Source organism: Antedon bifida, chromosome 10 (genome assembly GCF_963402885.1).
Source record: "Antedon bifida chromosome 10, ecAntBifi1.1, whole genome shotgun sequence".
In the NCBI taxonomy this organism is placed as follows: domain Eukaryota; kingdom Metazoa; phylum Echinodermata; class Crinoidea; order Comatulida; family Antedonidae; genus Antedon; species Antedon bifida.
The window spans coordinates 18,721,470-18,743,390 of record NC_136235.1 but is presented as its reverse complement, the minus strand read 5'-3'; the positions used below and the strand labels follow the sequence as shown (position 1 = coordinate 18,743,390).

At 32.8% G+C, this 21,921-nt stretch overlaps 1 protein-coding gene across 6 annotated transcripts; it reads left to right on the top strand.

Annotated features, from left to right (window-relative positions):
- Positions 1-2,938: 2,938 nt before the first annotated feature.
- LOC144853738 (uncharacterized) lies at positions 2,939-19,847 on the top strand. 6 transcript variants are annotated; one of them, XM_078711538.1, is made up of 6 exons: positions 2,939-3,240; positions 3,507-3,609; positions 13,196-13,383; positions 14,668-14,772; positions 16,568-16,846; positions 17,440-19,847. In XM_078711538.1, exons 1-6 carry the CDS (start codon positions 2,946-2,948, stop codon positions 17,586-17,588), a joined length of 1,119 nt encoding a protein of 372 aa, XP_078567664.1. In that variant the 5' UTR covers positions 2,939-2,945; the 3' UTR covers positions 17,589-19,847. The 6 variants fall into 6 exon arrangements, with proteins under 6 accessions (XP_078567664.1, XP_078567665.1, XP_078567667.1 ...); XM_078711539.1 differs by lacking the exon at positions 14,668-14,772; XM_078711541.1 differs by lacking the exons at positions 2,939-3,240; positions 3,507-3,609 and adding an exon at positions 5,250-5,402.
- The last annotated feature ends 2,074 nt before the right edge of the window (positions 19,848-21,921 follow it).

Genomic DNA, 21,921 nt, shown 5'->3' with positions numbered 1-21,921 from the left:
GGATATCACTTTATGCTACCTAGTCTTCCCTGCTATTACTAAACCAATTCAATATTTATTGTACATTTTATTCATTAGGACAGATTACCAAAAAAAGTCTCGTCTATATTTTTGTTTGGAAACCAATTTTTAAGTTTATTCAGTTCTCTTTTTGTTTCCTCTCCCTTTCTATCTTGGATGTTGTTTGCAATTGTATTTTCATAACATTTTTTTATACTAATTAAATAATAAAAATAATAAATTGGTGAAAACCGTGACAATAAAACCATTAATTTACTTTTTTTTTATCTAGGTATCTGCATGTGTTTATTCTTCTGTCTTGAATTGTTGTTTGATGTATGGTATTTTGTCAAGCACCAGTTTCCAATTTGTCATATAGACCAATCCGACAGCAGCTCCTGCTCCCCATACATATCCAGTCCTTTGCCTTTTTACCAAAATAAAATTGTAAATAACATTTACGGTTTAAAATTAAACTGTATACCCACATAGCTAGGCCTATTACTTACTAAAAATAGTAATATAATACTATTTTTTGTTCACAACAACAATCACACTGTCCGTATGTTCAGTGAAATTAGTGTTACTAGTCTAGGCCTAGTTAGTGGTAAGTATTACGTTTGGACTAGTATAAAATAGTTTTTTTGAAGTGTATGCATGTTCAACCATGCCAATGCATTGTAATTTGGTCAAGTTCTTGGTGGGACGATTCGTCCACCTACCACACTGCCGCGCCAGCAAGTTTAGTTAGCGGCTACTTGATTTAATAGCACAGCCTTGGGCCCTTGCCTAATAAGCAAAGATACCTATATTTAATTTAAGCGGTCTGAAAGAATGTTAACTTACCAACTGGCTGCTATTTCAATGTATTTTCTTCCAATATATCTATTTAAAGTTTGAGTAATCATTTTAAACCTTTTATCGTGATTCTTTTTAGTTTTACCGGTGTTTTTTCCACTTCAATTCTACACGATATTGACGCGTACGATTAAAATATTAATCCTACAACACTGTATAGAAAGAGGGCAGCAAACACAAAAACGTATACAAAAATCACAATTTTTAATTTAAAATAAATTGATTGAAAAATCAATGGGAAAATAAAAACAAATAGCCCTACATGATCACTAACGTATTTGAACGTATTTTGTCTGATTTAAATTTCGAAAGCTGACAAAGAGAGGATATTGCCAGATTGTAATAATTAGGCGACCTTACTAATTCAAATGTGTTCGTGTGGGAAATTAACAAGAAGTATCGAAGTAGTCCTTACAATTTAAAATCTGAGTGCGTACTTTTAGTGGGCACGAGCATACTCATGTTACTCCTTTTGATTATTCACCTGCTTTTGTGTGTTATAATAATATGGCCTGGTTTCTTGAATGAAACGGACACATACAAATTTATTACATAGATATCCAATGAGATAATCATAAATGATTTTGGGCAAGTACAGAATAAAGTTGCCTTCAATGGTATTTTCGTATATTCCTTTGCAATGCAAAGTTATAACAATATGCCGTGTGGTTCGAGTTAAATCTTGTAGGGGTCGTAATCGGAAATTGTTGGCCTACTATCTGGGGCAACTTACGGATAAAATTACTGTTAATGATATTTTCGTATATCCCACTAAGGATAATACAGTATTTGCAATGTACTCTACTGTCTCGGGCAACTTACATGACAAAGTTGCTGCCATTGCTGTTTTAACATTGTACACACATACGGGAACGATGTCCAACAACTTTTACCCATGTGGCTTTTCACATGATTAAATCCATTTTTTACCCGATCCTATTTGGTGCCCCAGGAAAAATTTACATGACCAGGCAACAATACTGATTATTGATGAATCTTGGCCATAGTAATCAGCCCATCAAACCTTTTGTGGCTTTTCATATGAATAAACTTTCTGGGCGCCCGGTCTACTTGTTTAAAACAACTGAAATTAAGCAGAGATTCTATTCAAAGTGTATGTTAAATGTAGTTAATTTTCTTCTGGTTAACAATCACATATCTGTTAAAAATGTATTTCTAGAGAATGTTTTTTTAGGTTCTTGTGTCAGTCATATTTGGAAATGCAAACATGTGATTTATTTTTATTTTCAAATTTCCTGAAATATTACCTTGTAAACTATTATGTAAACATCAGGGAAGGTTAAATTACAGTTGTAATTTAACTCTTCCCTGGTAAACATAAAATGCTGTAAAAATTTCTATTTTGCCGGCCATGTAGGCCTATCTATAACAGCCGAGCATTTCTTAATATAAAACCTTTTGAAAAGTTATATTGATTGCATAAATTGTCATGTTTTTTTGTTTCTTATTGTTAATTATACATTTGTTTACATTTTTAATTAGTGTTTACCTCAATGTGAATCAAATAACCATTTCCTATAGCTTACTACTCTACTTACTGTAACAATTGAGAACGTTTTTTCCTTTTTTGTGAATGTGATATTAATACAATTCAATTTTTCGTAGTTTATTAATATTGCAATAACCCCCTCTATAGAAAGAAAACTTTTTTTATGCCATCAAGTCATGTTTTTTTAAATTTTCTCATCAAATCTTCCTAAAACAAGTCATGAATTAAAAATAAAAGGCATTTAAGATATTATTTTTGTACTACAGTATTTATTATTGAATTTTTATTTAAAAATAATCTGACCTGAGAACATAATATAGATAATAATAATAAATATAGGCCGGCCCGGGGGGAGAATCGCTCATTATCAGCTGCGCGCACCACGCACACACACCTCACTGCCGCGGTGTTCCCTGACTGTCTGTAGCATGCATCAGGACGTCTCCGGCCTACTCTGGTAGGCTATCTGCTATGTATTAAAAACCAGTATGGTTTCATGTTGTTTTTGTGCATAAGCCTAGTTAATAATATTATTATTCGAAATTAATATTATTCGGGAATGAAAGGAGATCGATGGATGGAGGATTCTACAAATGAGAGATTTGTAAAGGAGTCTAGAAATTTCCACTCTCATTCTCAAGAACGTTGGTTTTCTCGGCAACCATCACCACCTCCCAACAGCGGCCCGGTTACGATGCCGACAGTGGTCACTCTCACTGTTCAGCCTCTTGAACCTGCTCCTGAGGCGGAAAATTCAAAACGTGTGCGTGACAGGCCTACTAGACAAATGCCTATGGGCTTCGGCTTAGGAACTCCGTCCTCAACTTATACTAAAAGACGAAAGAAGTTATTAAAACTTCCTGATGAAAAAAGTACGGGTTCAAATTAAATTTAAATAAAAAAAATATTCTAGCCTAGCCTCTAGGCAAACTAGACAGAGATATAGGCCTAGCCTATCAATTATACTATAGAGGGCTTTTAGGCCCTAGGCCTAGCCTATATAGCTAGCCTACTACTAAACAAGCTACAAGTCCAGCCTAGCTAGTATACAGTACTAGCCTAGACCCTACCTACCTTGCTAAGTTAAATTGAGCACTTTTTAAGGCTTGGCCTACACTTGTTATTTTCTTTTTTGCAGGACCAGTATCGACGCAAGATAAATCTCGCCGCAAAATACCATCCCAACCTCTGCAGAATGATTTAGATTGGACATATTTTTTGGACAAGCACCTCCCATTCAGGTACAACATTACAAACATTTGTGGAATAGGAATATTCCATAGCCACCAGTAGTGGAAGGGGAGAGAATGTTCTATGTCCATCCCGACCACCATAATCTGGAATTTGTATTTTTTTTACCATTATTAATTATCACCATTGCGTTTTATTAAATAATACATATTTTTGTTTCTGTCATTTATACTCTCCCCACCTCCATGTGGAATTTCTGGATCCATGTCTGTGATCGTAGTGGGTTTTTCAACTCACTTTATTTATAAAATACATACTGTTCTTGCATGTATTTTCAAATACATTTAAACAATGCCGGGTAAAAACACACCAGAGAAAAATCAGAGATAAAATAGTGATATCTCTCAATGGATTGTTTTAATGAGTCTTTTACTAACAAACTGAACAATGGTTCTATGAAAACTGAGGGGTAAAAAAAAAACCATGCACTTAAATATACAATTAAAAAGTATAAAACTGAGCATGATAAAACCCATTCATCCATGACATCTAGACCCACAGTGTACATTTAATTTAATTATATTAGTACGTGTGTAGTATTATAAACCTGGAACAGTAATCTTGTATATAAGTGTTGTATGTAAGTAAATTGCACTGTTTTTTAAAATTGATAATTGAAAATAATTAATTAAAACTATACCTATGTATTATATGATTTAATCAACAATATCAACATTTCAGTTTTCTAGCAAATAGTTCAAGGTATTTCATGCTTAGTGAGTTAAATTTATTGCATCCAGGTCAAACCACTTTTATATTGTGAGACAGTATCCATAGTAACCACATAGTTGATACCTTTAACATACCTAATTCAGTCAGAGACTAAACAGAGAAGCCACTGTTATTTTAACATAGTTTTAGGCTTGGAAAATATTACTATTTGTTTAAAGGAGTGTTGGGAGTCATTTGGTGTTCAGTGTTTTAAAGCCTATTTTATTTGTTGAGAATTGAAAAGCATTATAATTGCTTTGTTCTTTTTGAAAGGTGGTGTTTGTGTACACATTGTTTTATAACATGCTTAAAGGTTAGTGTGTATCATTTCATATGTGATTGAGTGTCAGATCCATGTGTGGAATATGGTGATGCTTAACATAAGTAACACTTCTAGAAAAGTATTACAGTAACCTGCTAAAAATTATGTGAGCTTGGATGTGATGCCTACATTTTATATTAATTATGTCCATGGAGAGAATTCAATAATGGTGGTGAGTCTCAGAGTGATTTTATGCCTAATGGATGTAACACTAAAATCTCATTTTAATATAAGCAGATTGCTTTTTTATGAGATGTGATTGTCTTCTCTCTCTAGTGAAGATTCAGCATTTTAATTATCAGAGTTCAATGACATTTTGACTTCCAAGTATACAGACACCCAATATAAAAAGCTGCTAATGTATTGTATTGATTATTTTTCTATCAGTTCTGCCCGATTACTCAAGACTACTGGCAAAATATTTTCCAACACATTGAATCCATCATCGGCTGTTGTATATTTACCAGTGTACCTTTGATATTATCATGTACTCAGTGTAGTTTCTAACCATGATGTTCTACCCGGCAAAAATGTTACGTTGTCATTTGTGAATGGACCGACAACCAGCATCATGGCAGTTGTTGCACCTCCAGAAGAACTGTCCTGCTGCATTGGCATGTTAATGGCTAAAAAGAGAATTGCCTTGAAGAAGAATTCCTCCTCAAACGTTCCACAAGTGAAGCCGCTTCTTAAGCCTGTCAGAGTTGTTCCTTTACGGTATTCTAAGTCGTCCGTGTGGAATGCATTGCAGTAAGTAGCGTGAAGTGATTCTTGGTGCATTTTGTTCAATGACATCATTGTTCTATGGTAGGATAAGCTAATAATATTCAATTTAACTTATTATGTTTTTGTAATGTTTAATAAATATTACAAACATGAATGCCTTACACTGTTGCCTAGAATTACGAACTTTAACTTATCACTTTTTTTTGACAGAATATTAATAATTAATAGGTAAGAACGAAACACACATAAATGGTCAAATTGCGCCCTTGGGCCCTTGGCACTCGATCCCACCGAAGTGTATTACTAACACTCCTTTTTTCAGAATTCTGGATCCTTGCCTGGTGGTATCCCCATTTTTTTATATGGGTGTTCTTTTTCCAAAAGGTAAAAAATCATCATGAGCTAGGATAGTTAGGCTGTTTCTTTCGCTACTGTTCTTTCTGGCTTGTTTGGATGCCTCTTCTACTTTTTAATCTGCCTATATGAGTATATACAGTAAATTAATTATCAGTAAATAGCAATGCGCCTGGAGCCAAAGACTATGAAGTAAGAATGATTAAAACATCCTGAAGGCAATTTTGTTTATGACATTAAACTTTGCTAATTTCAACAACTGTACTTGGCATGCTGCAGGACATATATTAAGTCAGGTATACTGTACTACACCAGGTCACTGACCCACGAATTTGACTACTGTAAAATTAACTCTTTAGTTTTATTTCTTGATTATCGTACACAATGTAATGCTTAAAAAAAAATCCAGTACCATACATCTGTCCAGATGGGTACTTGAGGTTGTTACCCTAATTTAGATAACTAAAACAATACAAAAATAAAATCTGAAAAAAAATGTTTGTCATTGTGCCTTTGCCCGCATTCCAAAATCACTATGGATTACAATTACTACAATAAAGGTTTTGCAGTCTCAAATGACAGTGATGGTAAATACAATTGTATGCTCTTGACAAATTAGTAAATACTTTTAATTGCTAATAAAACGTAAAAAAGATTTTTTTTATTGAAAATAATATCAAATTTGTACCTGTGCATATAAATAAAAAAAATAATTGAAATTGATAACAACTTACGGTATGTTTTTTTTTTTAAATTTTAATAATTTGCAAGGTTGAGTGGAGTAATGCTAAGCTTCACACTCCTTGGATCTCACGAGTGTTTTCGGACGCGATAGAACATTTAATAACCGTTCACTTTTCAGCTAAGTGTTGAATTTCTCGCATGGCATTGAACTCATAGCAATTAATTTAATCTAGGTCTTTTTGACCCCATGTCTGCTATTGTTCATCTTGCCCTGAGGGAATATCGCCCCCAATTTGTTCTTTTCAGATACACAGGCAATAATTCAATCGTGGAAATCTTCTTCTTCCTTCTTTCATTTAGGAGCAAACTTCATAGTTAAGGCTACTGCTCCACCATAGTCAATAGACCACTGGTTATAGCTTTTGTAATGCAACTTTTTTTGCATACAGTATGTTGTGCATATAAAATGATGTACAATCCCTAATGTTCCTACTTTGTCTTCATGATTTTGTTGATCAAGAAAAATGTTCAATTAGGCTGGGAGAAACGTTTTCGCTCCTGGAATGCTGCTGGCACCAAACTTTTTAAGGAATGATTAAGGATCGGACAGTCATTAAAAACTTAGAGTTATTTGGGGTCCTCCTCAGACCATTTACCTATTTTTTTTTGGTACAGTAAATCCACCCTTCACAAGAATTCAATGTTTTGAAATTTTGAAATGAAAAATGTATTGTTATTAATTACAGCAAAACATTGTCTAGTGCTAGCAATTCCTTCATCTCTCACTTCTATTCAGTATAATACAAAAACTGTACAGTATTTACAAAAATATTTAATATCATATCAATAATTGCTGAATAGAACAATACAATTGAGAAACATATGCTCTAGTTTTATTTATTATAATAAATATTTACTTATTTTGGAAGGATAATTTATCTAAAGCAATAATCAACAAACCACACCCAAAGTTCGTTGACAATGCAGTTCACTGGTGCAAGAGTAGTAAGATATTAATTAAATTAATATCATGGCATTGTCAACAATGCATTATAAAACTTGCTCGTCGACGTTCATCTTTCGTGTAATCAGAATAAAATTAGCAGGTGGAGTTTAGAGACTTAGTGGAGACTCTGCATTCATGCATTTGTTATCCATTCATTATTACATCACAAGTGTTTGTAATTTTTACTTTGTGTTATTTATTGATTTGTTGAAATAATAAAATGTTTACGAAGTACTGTATTGGTGAATATCACACGCTATACAGAAAGAGAGGGAAAAACAGCTAAAAAATTGTAAAGAAAAACTATTACTATTAGTAATCGTTGATAATTTCAGTCTGTACAGTGTTTAACATAAATACTAGTAATGTATGTCATTACATGTTTTACGATGTATTGTACTAGGTTTGATTGATAATGTTTATTGGCGCCAATTGCTTGTTTCCTATGCTGACTTTAGATAGGAATGTAGGTCATTATGGTCACATGATATGTCTTTTGAATAATGAATACAATTAACTATGATGTTGATTAACACCTGCGTTTAAAAAAAAAATTGTTTTATTATGTTTCTTGACAAAACTTAAAACAAAATGTGTGCAAATGTTTTTAGGTAATACAGTATCTAAAATTCAGTAGTGGTATATTACCCTTCCATTGCTGTCACCAGTAAACCAAACATTACTTTATCCTTGCATTTTGCATACAATTAAAATCTTAGAATTTATAGGCATATTATTAATTTCAACATGTGATAATGAAAAAATTATTGGTACAGTACATCGTCCATCAAAAACATATTACTTATGTTGCATTTGACTAAAGCTCTGTCTACACTATGTAGACCATTTATGGACATAATGTTGTCAATACTACCATATTTGGGCATATCACTAGTTTGATATATAGGCCTATTCAACATATAAAACAGATTCCTATATAAATACACTATCCATTTAACATTTCAATCTAATATGAATACAGAAATATCTATTATTATTATTACAATGATGATTTATTAATTTAAATTAGACATTTCACTTTCTATTAAATAACAATTGTTTTAATATATAGAAAGTGAATTTTACTCAAATGGAGACAATTTAATTTATAAAGAAGCAATGTCCAAGAATAATTTGTACTGTACAAATATTTAATTAAACTATTAATGTTGCAATTAATAAGAAGTTTCAATTAATGCAAATGGTGACTAGACTACCAACAGTATAGTAAATATAATTTTACTGTAAAAGGAAATTAAGTTTTGAAAGCATCTTGCGTGCAGGTGAAATTATCTGTTTAAAAGGTTTAATCGTACTGTGTTTGTTTATGTTGGTCATTAATTAACTGATTCCATACATTAGGATTCATATTCTCTCGGAATAATCTAAAAGAAAAAAATATCTTATAACCATAAGCACAGACCCAATTTTTCTGGCTTAGTACATTACGGAGTACTCATGATTTTCTATAAAATGTTTTACCATAACATTCAGGTAGCTGAAATTATTAGGCCTACAGTATAAATACTGTTTATTTGTGTTCAATGAATAAGTGATCATTCAAGTGTAGGGCCCACTATGTATGACGTTAATACCGGTAGTATAGATATGTTTTAGACAGTATAATATTCTTATCTGATTTGGTGACAGATCTGACGACATTTGCTCAGCTTATCTCCACCACGTATTTGACGTGTGCATCTTCAACAATGGAATAGTCCTTCAATCACGTCCAGAAGGTCAATAATAATAAAATGATAATATTAGAAAATACCAGATGTTGTCAAACAGAGGAATTCGTTCGTGTTGGAAGTATACTGTTTGTGAACTATAGTAGTAGTAGTAGATAATAAGTCCAAAGAAGCAATGTATAGTAGTATGAGAATCATCTGATTATGGAGAGTTGCATGGTTGTAGTTAGGCCTCCCAGGTTGAATGCCCCTCCCACTCGGACTACTACCGTAAGAAGCTTAAGCGCCTCTTCTAGGGAAACTTTGTGGTATCCGACAAAAGTGAACATTGGGCTGCAAACGCATCGACCCTTGGGTCGACTACGGGATTCTACTTCTGACTGGTAGGATTGGTTTTTCTTTATTCATATATTTTTTGGGAAAATAAACATGAAATAATTGGTCAATACAGATGATCATGTCTCGGAAAACTAGACACATTTTGACTTTAACCAACATTGTCCAAACTGTTTTTTATGCAACGCATTTTTAAACACACACAGAAATTACTACTAGTATCAGTAGGCCTACACTTTTTGTTTAAATTTGTATAGGGTGTCCAAAGTGTAGGCACTTTCTCTTGTCTACAGTAAAAGTTTTATCCTGTTCTTTGTTTATGTCAGTAATTGAAATGAATGACAACATTTTATTTTCAAAAACACAATACTGCATCCCATTTTTTAATGAGTTATTAAAAAAGAACGTGGAGCTTTATAGTATTATTTCAATTTAGGTTTTATGGCCTGTCCAGCTTTGATAGGTAAGTGATATTATCATCAACCTGCACCTTCTTGTCAGTTTAACCAGGGAGATGTAAAATAATTTATTTTACATCTCCCTGGTTTAATAAATAATATATTAGTACTGTAGTTGAAAGTAGAATTACCATGTTTAACAACTGATTCAACAATGTTTTTTTTCTTGGTATTTAAATTCGTTATTTTTTCCCTGCCTCATTTAATGATGTAGAGTTTAGTAGTACTTAGTAGTAGTACTAGTAGTAGTAGTACACAATCACTAATCCACATTAACCTCACAGTTTTAACTACTGTACTGTCTGTATGATATCATTTTTAAATATTATTTTAGTTTTTTTATACTCCTGTGTAAAACATAGTTTCATTCAATATTGAAATATTTTAAAATAATTTTCATATTTTGTATCAACCCATGTATTAATATAATGATTGAATCTGTAGTAATGCTTATAAACAAAAGAAATGGTTTTCAAAAGGTTATTTCTGAGATTTGTAAGTTTACATTTGGCATTTTTAATAATTCATGACTAAATTGTTACAATTGTGTTTATAACAATTTAGTAAGACCTTCATACTGTGCTCAACCAAAAAGCGCTGAGATTTTATAACAAATAATGTTAGGTAAATGTGGAAATGGCACAGTGGATATGCTATCAATAACTTTGTTCTTCTTAAAGGCTATCCATTGTAAATGTATCCCCATGCAAAGTGTGATTTAAAAAACAATTATTCCCCCCTGCTACTGTCCAATTCCATGCTCAAGTTGTGATTTAACGATTTCCAACCACAGGCTAAAGGTGTTCAGGAAATTGCAGAGAATCAGCCTAGCTCACGGTTTCAGAGTCTGTACTTTATGTGAAGGATTAGAGAATAGTATCTGCGTACTGTATACTGCTTCTGGGTTATTTTCCATAGATTGTATTTCTATTTTCTGCTGCTAATGTTAACCTGGTACTCATGCGAAGTGACATTTGCAGCTGACCGGATGACAGTCCTTTATTATACTATGGATTGTACATTATTCAATATGTGATTAAGAGATAGGTTTAACCAAATGCTGCTTGCATGTGCGTCAGAAACGCCGATATAGGATTATTTTTGCCGTTGTCTGTCGTACCATTACGTCATCATTGTGATGGCATTTAAAATGCCAAGTCTACCATTAATAACAGTGTAGTATATATTTACAGCATTACTACACATGATATACACATACATTCATAGTTGACAGTTCATGAGCGAGTTGTTACTTTGAGATTTAATGAAGAACAATGTCTAGAAACCAGTTTTGAGTGTCCGCTTACATTCTTACATGAAAACAGCCTTTGTTTGAAGATTTATATGGATGTCAGATATAACTTTTCAAGTTATTAAAATGTGTTTTAATCATTTACGTAGGTTGTGATTTGGAATATAATTGTAGAATTGTATGATATCAGAGTCCATTTTCTGCTAGTAACTGAGTCTTCAACTTTCTATTGTGTAAAAAATAAATGTTTTTAATACAGTATTGTGATTGAGCACAGAGGATTTACTTTTATAGTTCATCAAAAACCTGGATCAATTTATTTACTTTTGCTGGAGAATCCAAATTGACAATGTTAATAATCGTGTGATTTCTTACGTGGACAGAAATATTATAAATGTGTGGATATGATTGGCTATCGTAGAAGAAAAAATGTTTATCAACGATTACTAAATAGATTGAGAGATGATCGTTATCTTTTCAGACAACGGTAAAATATTCTCTTTTTCTTTTCTATTTTTTCAATTTTTTTTTTTTTATTAATTGGGTGTTTTATACATCACATTTTCTATTCTAAAGTAATAATACAGCAAACTTTTGCAAGATTGTTATTTCTTCAACTGCCCGATGATGTTTGATTTCCAAAAAGTTCAAAAGTATTTTAGGACCATTATAGAACCTTTAAAAAAATATAGTTTCTACCTCAACTTTAGGAAGATCTGACTCCCGAGTTATTTACAGTTTACACAAATGTAAATTATTGGAGAGTTTACCAATTACCCAATAAAAGATAGTCCAATAATATATTAAGTAATGTTACTTTTTTCAGCATTGATTCCTAAATAGATAGGTCTAATAATGAAACTCTCATCAACATTCTAAAGATTTTGAACTCAACTGAGTGTTGCCTGTATCACCATGGAGCTTGTAAACAAGTAGATTGGACTGTTCCATTATAGAGTAACAGTTTGCATAATACCAACTTCCTGTTTGTTCTACATACAAATAACATTCATTTACTGTCAGATAATTATTATATTACTGTATAAAGGTGATTTAATTTGTATTTACTTTAACTTTACATTGCATTTTGGGATGATCATTTAATATGCTCAATATTGTAAAAAATAAAATGGAACATTCCAAGAGATTGAATTTTTAGTGATTAATTGATCAACGTTGGTAATTAATTCATGATAAGTATTGTACTTAAGCAAAGACTAAGGGGAAAGTTGAAGGATTAAGCTTATTTCACTTAGGTGTTATTATGTATTATAAGTCATCTGGTTGAGTTGTGACTGTTAGACATGTTAGTTAAGCCTAGCTGCTAGGCTAGTCGTGTCACAACAGTTTGTCCTAATTCAGAGGCAATTATGGCCTTCCAATCCAGGTGCTCTGTCTAGGATAGGTTTAAGAAATCTATGCCTACAGGAGAACAGTTAATATACCAGCAGGCATGGACGAAAACAGATAGCCTTGTCTAGCCAGGGTAGAAATCAAGAAATACTGTAGTACCAGCTGTGAAGAACAACTAATAGCATTCATTGTACACTATGCTCCTGACACTAATACCTTGATATTATTAACCAGCCAGGCCTGGAGTGGAAACGGACAGTTATAATAGTAGTAGTGTAATGTAGTTATGAGTCAGCATCTTCCGTATATAAATGAGTTTACATTTGATGGGCATTCAGACAAACACTTGGACAAAAGTAAATGGTATGTTCTGATCCAGCCTCAAATGTGGACCATTGAGCAACAATTATTGTCTTTTTGGTTCATGGCACTAAACCATTAAGTCATCCTTTTTTCGTAAGTGCCCCTTTTTTAACTAGAGACCATGACAATTGTTTTCCTTTTTGTGGTAAACGAACCAGCCCAGAACACCACATCCCACCACCTTGTAAAAATCAAGAATACAGGCTTGTGAACCGACATGTTTATTGAAGCAAAAAATTGGACTAGATTGTTATATTATTTATTATTATTGATTAATATCAGGCTGATTAATATAGGATTTGTTTGTATTGTTCTTTTAGCTCTGCTAACTCTCCGTATGGACATCAGGAGCTACCGACCACTACATCACCCCTTACAAACAGTTCACAGTTAGACACTGTTCGGTCTATTAGCGATGACCTTCACAACCTTGAGCGTAAACTTGAAAAAGAACGTGATCGACGCACAAACACAGACTCACTTGGTGTGGCCAAATTTGAAACAAAAGGTAAGTTAATCATGTTGAAAAAAACATGTTACTACGGCTTTCTATTTATTACAGATCTGCTGGTCAGTAAATCTATCCGAGGGCCTGTAGTGTAAAACCTCCCAGTAACTTAGTCGTTTTGGCTAATGTTTTCCCAAAAATGTTAGCAGTACATAGGTGAATTTGAGGTTTTTTTAAATGGAGAAACATCATCAGAGTGAGTGAACGTCGTTTAGTTAAGAAAGTGGAACGAACCGTAATTACATAGCCATAACATCGGCAAGGGTTCGCGGCTCACTCGGAGTTGCATGGCGCGTAGCGCATGTCTATTTGTGTAACATGTCTGTATCAACTCATGACATAACTATATCTGATAAATGTCGCATAAAACTAAAGACTTGGTTTGTATGTTTTTGAAATCATGTTTTATTATTTTTAGCTTTTTTTAAAAAAATCTACTCGGCTGACCTACTAGGTCTAAATCCGTCCCTGCCAACTATAATAGTGAGGCATAGAGCTTGTTTTTTAGCCTACAATTTATTGTACAAATTAATTTCATAATACCGCCCTCTGTTGGTTTTAAGCTTTCATTTAATATTTAATTTTCACTAATAAGTCTGCAGGTTATAATGTCTTTGAAGTATTCTGTCAGTTTCTATTGTGTTCCCACCCTAGATCTGTCTACACCATCAAACCAAATATGGTAGCGATATTCTTAAATATACAGTAATAGTGATATGACATCATAATTTTCACATTTGTTTGTCACATAAAGTTTGATAGTGTAGACAGAGCTTAAAATAGTACATTGACAGATGTTAGTAATATTGAAACAGTTTAGTTTTCTTTGTTTATATTGTTGGTAATCAAAACTAAGGATAATAATGCTAACTTGGATAACAATGCGTACTTGGGTCTCATCAATTTTAATTTATGTCTTTACTTCCTCAAAATTTTTTCCTCAAATCCTCGGCTCACCTCAGAGTTAATATGATTTTTTGTTTTGCTTTTTCATTCACAAGTCACTTTGAAAAAATATTCACTAAAAATGTGCTTTGTAGGCCTACATGCTCTTTGATAAAAAAAACAAACAAAACAGTACAATTAGTTTAATTTAAGCAGTTAAGACAAGAAAAATTACAGCCATAATGGTAGTAGAATAAGTGTTAAGATAAAGACTTAAAAGTAGTCTCGGAGTGCACCCAGTGTATATAACTTTTGGAAACCATGTCATTATTCACTTTATAAACAATCCTACAGTACATATTCAGTCACTTTGAATACGAGTTTTAATTCTTGTTTAAGATATTACAGTTGCAAGGTGGAACTTTCGCAAGCCAGTGACGGCACCGCCTGAATCACCACCATTACAGGCATCCAGCAGTTGCTGCACTGTTGATGAGGATACAGGTAGTGCCAGTTGTCAAAACAAACATTCCTCCATAATTTTACTAACTGCTTGAATTTATTAACTGTAGATTCATGAGAAATTGTCAGTGGCACCAGATAGTGCCAGTTGTCCACACACATATTCATCCATAATTTTACTAACTGCTGGAATTTATTAACTGTAGATTCATGGGAAATTGTCTCATACAGGTAGTGCCAGTTGTCCACACACATCGTCTGCAAACATACAGTAGACCTACTATTGCTTGCAATTTGTTAGCAGTTAGGTCCATGAGAAATTGTTATTTTTTTCTTATTCAGTTGCACTGCTAGTATAACTACATTTACTTCATGTTTAACTAGATTCATTAAATGATTATCTATCTTACCTCCATCGTCGACACACACCACAGTTCCTAATACCCTCTTGCAATTTTATCATTTGATTACATAATAGGTTCATACTCTACACAAGTCACACACACAAGTCACAAATCAGTTTATTTGATCCAAAAGAAAAAAAAAAATACAAAGCAAAAAATGTTCATTAGGTAGCATCAAATTAACTCCCCCCCCCCCCCCTCCCCTCTCTCCTTCATTTTTCTTAGTATATTTGCTAATAGCTTTGTATGAAACTCACCCTCGTAATCGTCATATGAACAAGTGCAATAACAGATTAGTTGGCTAGCCCATCATAGCAGTTTTTACTACATTGTTTGCACCTGACTAATAATAAATTGAGTCTTGGTGTAAAATGATAATCCCGCCAATCAAAGTAACCAATCATGTCGACTTTTTACCGACAATTCCAAGATACCATCATGATTAAATGTTTGAAATAAATAATTCTGTTAAATTTTGGTAAAGGAAGTATGTTAAAAAAGATTGTTTCTTTCAGATTAGAAGACGAGTAAACTATTATGTGTTTTTAAATACTTAATTATGTCAAACATTACTTCCTGTATTTACATCTTACTTACCTTATCTAAATCATTTTTATTGAAACACATTTCCTTATTAAATAATATTTTATTTACCAATGTTAGTTCCTCATTTGTAATTCTTTATTTGATCTATTGTTCCTTATTAACAAAATGATGATTAGGTCATGTTTTTTATTTTTCAAACTGCAACATTGCATGTATCCATACATTTTATGCTACCTTAAAGATATGCAATTTTATGCTACCTTAAAGATATACAGACTTATCCCCCTGAAAAAAAATATTAATGCAAGAATATTAATAACTTAATTAATGGTTAAAAATAAAATGTAAAGTTTTGAATTATATTTAACTTGCAGTAAAATAAAGGCAGACAGTTATTCAATAATTGAAAACTAGTAATATCTGTAAACTTCCTCTTTCAAAATGAATATTAATTATTAGAAGACTGCCATGTTTAACTGCAATTGGTTTCTTTCTATTTGTTTAACATTAGTCCATACTCTATTATTATATATATATAACGAATAGAGAATAGAAAAAATAATAACAGCTTAAAGTTATACTAACTTTTTTATTGTTCAAAATGTGTTGTGATTAATAGTATAAGGAACATAGGATAATGTTATTGGTCCATATTTTATTGATTTTTTTGTTTGTGGTAAACTTTCATCTTAACCGCGTTTGCTAACTAACAAAATATACAATTCAGTTTTGATCCACCAATGATGCCATTGTATTAATAGTTTAATTTGTATAGCGCAACATACAAATAGTCTCGCGGTTTTGTAAAACATCTGAAGAATTTGCCATAGTTACAGTACACTCTAAATATTGCCTTCTTTTTAAGCATTTTTTATTATTATCTTCAGTTTTAGGGGATGAAAATATGGAAGGATATAAGCGAAATGGTTTCAGGCCTTCAGTCAGAGGCACGTTTTTTGCCAGAGAGCACCACTTGTCGCCAAATTCAAACACGTTCACAAACCTAAATAATGATAACTCACTTGCCATGGGAGCTTTAGCAATTACTGCTCCTCCGTCAGCTACTAGTCGAAAACAACAACAATCGGTTAAAGATCTTAGAATGCAGCCATCTCAAACGTTAAGGTCGAGAGGAATGCTACCAGTGGCAAGAGAACGAGCAAAACGTAAGACTTGCTTATTGCTAAAATATTCTCTGATAATATCAAATGTTATCCATATAGAGCCTAGGAACTCAACAAGCAGCCAGAAGGCCATAGTTGGCCCTGTTTAGGGCTACTTGGCCCTGTTTAGGGCTACTTGGCCTAAAAGGTATACAAAAGTAAGGTTTAAAAGATGGGGTTAATGTCATTACAACCCTTGAGCTTTCTTATAAATTTCTGAAGGCTCAATAGGTCCCAATTTTTTCCATACTGCTAAAATTGTATTTTGAGAACCAGTGACCATATATTATCAGCAATCAAACATACTGTGAGATATTTCACTTAAATCAATAAATATTTAGATAGGAGAATTATGAAAGTTTTAGGATATGAGTAGTGAATACCACCGCACAGACATTTTTGAGCCAGTATGTGTGTATTGGAAGAATTTACTAAATTATTAGTTTTATACACATCACATTGTGTTTGTATATTCCATGTAGATAAAGCAATTGTCACGTCAGTAGTTTAGGTATGATCTTTTGTTTTCCATAGCTCACAGTATTTAAAGAGTGTTTAATTTTAACTTTATAATTGATGTTCTTTTTGTATTACAGCTCCGAAATATGTATATTCAGATGCAGTATCAGGAGCGACTCCAGCATTTCAGCAGAGGATTTCTGAGTTGACAACTCTAGAAAATGAAACTTTGAGATATGAAAGAACTCGAAAGCTCAAGAAAAAGACAAAGCAAGACAGAGATTGAAAGAGCTATGTTTTTTCTTAAGAGGAAGTTGATCAGAGGTCACAAAGAAGCTAAGTATTATCCTTACCTTTGGATAACTAAGTTTCCTTCAGTTTGGCGATGAAACCTGCTTCAAAACGATGAAAAATGTAATCGGCCAAAAGCTTTGTATTGTGTTGAAAGTCTTGGATGGTTGTGGAGTTGGTGATGTCAAGCTGAGGTACCAACGTATCTCATTTACTCTTTGAAGAAAGAACAATGCTGGGTTTCATTACAGTGGTACTAGTGGTACTAACCAGTTGAGTACCGAAAGTACCAGTTTATTTCACCATCTGGTGAAAAGTAATGGATGGTGCATGTCGTTAACCAGTTGATTACCAATGGTTGGTTTATTTCACACTTTGGTGAAAGGTGATGGATGGTTTATGTTAACCTATTGAGTACCAATACTTTGGTTTAGTTACTGATATAACCAATAATTGGATGTCAAAGAAATTGTTGTTAAAAGTTCATGGTCTTTCGTTGTTATTGTTCAATCTTTAAAATGTGCAGTAATAAGACTAAAATATAGTTTGTGCAACTGGCTAGTTTGCAATATAAGATGATTATTATCAGTTTTCTAGCTAATTTGCTAATGAAGAGATTCTAATTAGGATACAGCAATCCAATGTACTGTAAATCTAGTAGTACTCCAGAAAGACAGTCATTGGAATGGAATAGTGTATACACTCTTTAGGACTGTTATATGTTGGCTAAGGGAAACCCATCTATATTGTGTTGTGTTTTTCAAAGTTTATTTGACATTTTGCATAAGCGCTGGTCTACAGTGCTTATGTGAGAATACTTCCACCGTGAGGACAATGTCATATATGAAATAGAGTTTCACAGTGAATCTTTCACAACTTTTTCCGGGTTTCTTTGATTACAACATAGTGAAAATGATATGAGACATGGTGACTAGTACCGTTAAACTTTCAGTTTCAATCATTACATACTTGAGGCAATAGAAGCATCTCAAAGACTGCACATAGATAAATTATGCTTTTACTGGTCTCTGTTGAGAGAGCTGTTTCAGTACTGGGCCACATTGATCAATATGGTGTCAGGAATTGCCATATTGGTCTCACATTATATTAGGCAAATACATAACTTATTTGGGAATTTATTTTGTTGATAACATTTTAAAGTTTATGCTATTTTTAAACTTCTAGAAGCCATGTTCCTCACACACATTACATATTAGTTGCGAATGACAAAGCATTGGTTCATGTGCATGCATATTCATATTTTCATCTACTTTTTGAACCAATCAGAGCTCAGAAATGTTTGATTTTCACGAATAGATTTGCTTAGTGGAAACGGGCTTTAAACTAGGAGGTCTTGTCAAAGTGGGTTAACAAACGTAGTTGAATATAGCTAAGCCGTTACCACTAAATACATGTTACTGCAGGCATTTGTGTAATAAAAAGAATATTACAGCCAATGCGATCTTTTAGTATCGAAATATAAATCCAACATTTGTAAAATAGAAAAAAGTTACATTTTCTGGTATTTCTATGCAGATGTTTTATATTTAAACCTCCCAATTATTTAAACCTTTATTTTGTTATATTTACAAATGAAACTTATATTTTATGAAAAGGTTTCCATTGCATGTACAGGTAGTTACCGAAGAGTTTATAAAGTTTTAAGAGTTTCAAACTTTGTTTGATCTTATCAATAAATTATTTTACATACAGTACTTCGTTTTGTTACCTGCTGATAATTGTACTAATCGAAATACCGCCCTCTATGTCTTATATTCGTCCATATTGTATAATCAATTTCTTACACAATATGGTTCCATCAAGGCAATCTAACCACTAACTATATATTATTTTAACATGATAAACTTTGACCTTTAAAGAGAGGGCGTTTTACATTATAAGTGGCGTCTAGACTTAGTCGCCTTTTGTTTGTGCGTTTGTTTTTTCGCGTCCCTGGATGGATAATTAACACACCCTTGTGGGTAGATGCAAGAAAAGAGTAATATATAAAAAAAAACTCAATTTACTCAAAACCAATGTTTGCGTTGGTTGCTTTGTTCAATAATTTCTGTATGAGTCATTCATTTTCGGTAGTTAGTAATACAACCTAATTATAATACAAACAACAATGATAGGTAACAGTTTGATGTTCAACTGTAATGAACACATAATCAAAAAGCTAAATCAAAAATTTAGGTTGGAGTGAGAAATTCTAAACTTGCACGAAAAACTTTAATGTGGGCTTCATTCGACGTGGTTAATTATTATATTTAGCTCTTCGAAGAAGATAATAAATATAATAAATTATGTACTTGAGAGCCTACCGTACTTTCGTGTATATAAGAATGAATTATTATTTAATTATTTTCATTTAGGCCTATAGATATTGTATTTAAACATACTTTTATTTACTAATTCGGGCGCTTGTTCAAACATGGAGGTATAACATTTTATACCTCCATGGTACCAACGTCATTTCATATATTAAACTTTATAAGTTATAGGCCTATATATTTGTTTGGCATGTTACAATTGGCAATTCGAATTAAATAAAAGTTGTTTTTTTCACCACGAAAGAGAAGAAAATGTTGGCATCCGTGGCACTTTTGTTGTGTATCAACTTAGGCCTACCTTTCAATCGATTTTCAGCACGAGAGTATGTAACTTGGCGTCGTGTACCATCATCACGTGGATTTAAAAATGTTTGGATGAAGTTGTTTGGTTTAAAATTCAGTAGGCCTAGAGTAGCATGAGTTTATCAGGAGAGATAGAGCTAATCAAAAATCAATACAAAAGCCCAGAACCTCGGACTCGATCCGATAAAACTTCTAGTTCGTTCAACAAGTGTCAAAACGATCTAGCTTCCAAATGTTGACGATTATGCAATAGTGTATAGTGTTGCCTTTGTGCCACACGTGTCATAACCATCTGAAGCCACTAACAAATAAAGAGACGCATGCTGTATAATATAAAGACGCACGTGACAAGTTTATTCAAAATGTATATAAAGATGCACTGTCACTCCTCAGCTGTAAAACTTGACTTTGAAATGTATATTATGTCAATTAAAATCATCTTTGCCAAGTTTTACAGTCAAACTTGTTGGTAATATCTGAAAAAAAATAAAATGTTTTGGGTGTAAGTAGGCCTAAATTTTGCCAATTCAATATGAGCTGAAGTGAGTAATTTAAATCTATCATGTGTTGGATCTTAAAATTTGATTGTGCGTGTATACCGACTGGACAAACCATATAGGTAGCCAAGCCTCTACTTTTATAGTAGGCCGAACAATTTTAAAAATAATTTGGTATTGTACTGTTACGTACTTGTAACCGCTTTAATTAATACTGTATTAGACAATAGTCTGGCCACACAATGATGACACTCTTAAATGACGGTACCCCAAATTACTTTCAAATTATAATTTGGACAGAGGGCCTTTAATTATACAGTTTAAATATTAATACACTAGTGGATATCCATAGATGATGCTTTTCTTGTTTTAAATCCAATTATGAAGCTATTTCAGCTGGCAACGTATCTCTATATGCTACTGCATCTATTATAGGTAAGAAGGTACAGGCTGTTGCTGTCTTCAACAATTGGACTTAAAGATTGTAATTAGTTAAGCTACTGATTGGTCTTACATAATAAGACGTAGTGACATTATTTGGTTAAAATATAATAGAAGTCCCTGGTTTATTGTCACCTTTGTAACTACAGTAAAAACCTATCCTGAATGTCACTTATTGTCCATCGCATTGTGTCACATTATCCCCCTGGTAATTTAACTTAACAAAAGCTTTGTGCTGACATTTACAAGATACACGAACCCGGCCGGCGGCGGCGGCTCAAGTGGTATTAAACGCGCACCGTATGGTGGATGTCATCATGCGATTAGACAGCATACTTGCTAATGTTACTATTTTGACAGTACTGTAGCCTACAACATGTGGCTGCACATTCACCGTATGGCCATTTAGATAATGGACATTAATAAACATTATTATGAACCAATATTGTTAGATCATTTAGGCTGCCGTCCATACTGTAATGTAAAGAGTTTCAAATTTATTATTTTTTTTAAAATAATTTTTTCTAATTTTTCATTTTATATATTGATATTTCAACATTGTAAGTTTAGCTTTGTTTGTTAATATTTTGATGCAATCATTAACGACTTACGGTATCTGCCGTTTTCCCTGATCTGTCAATGATGACACTCTTAAATTACGGTACCCCAAATTACTTTCAAATTATAATTTGGACAGAGGGCCTTTAATTATACAGTTTAAATATTAATACACTAGTGGATATCCATAGATGAT

Coding starts and splice junctions, on each gene's coding strand:
- LOC144853738 (XM_078711538.1), top strand. CDS start 2,946: ATGGAGGATTCTACAAATGAGAGATTTGTAAAGGAGTCTAGAAATTTC. Junction 13,384..14,667: donor GGCCAAATTTGAAACAAAAG/GTAAGTTAATCA, acceptor TTCTTGTTTAAG/ATATTACAGTTGCAAGGTGG. Junction 14,773..16,567: donor CACTGTTGATGAGGATACAG/GTAGTGCCAGTT, acceptor TATTATCTTCAG/TTTTAGGGGATGAAAATATG.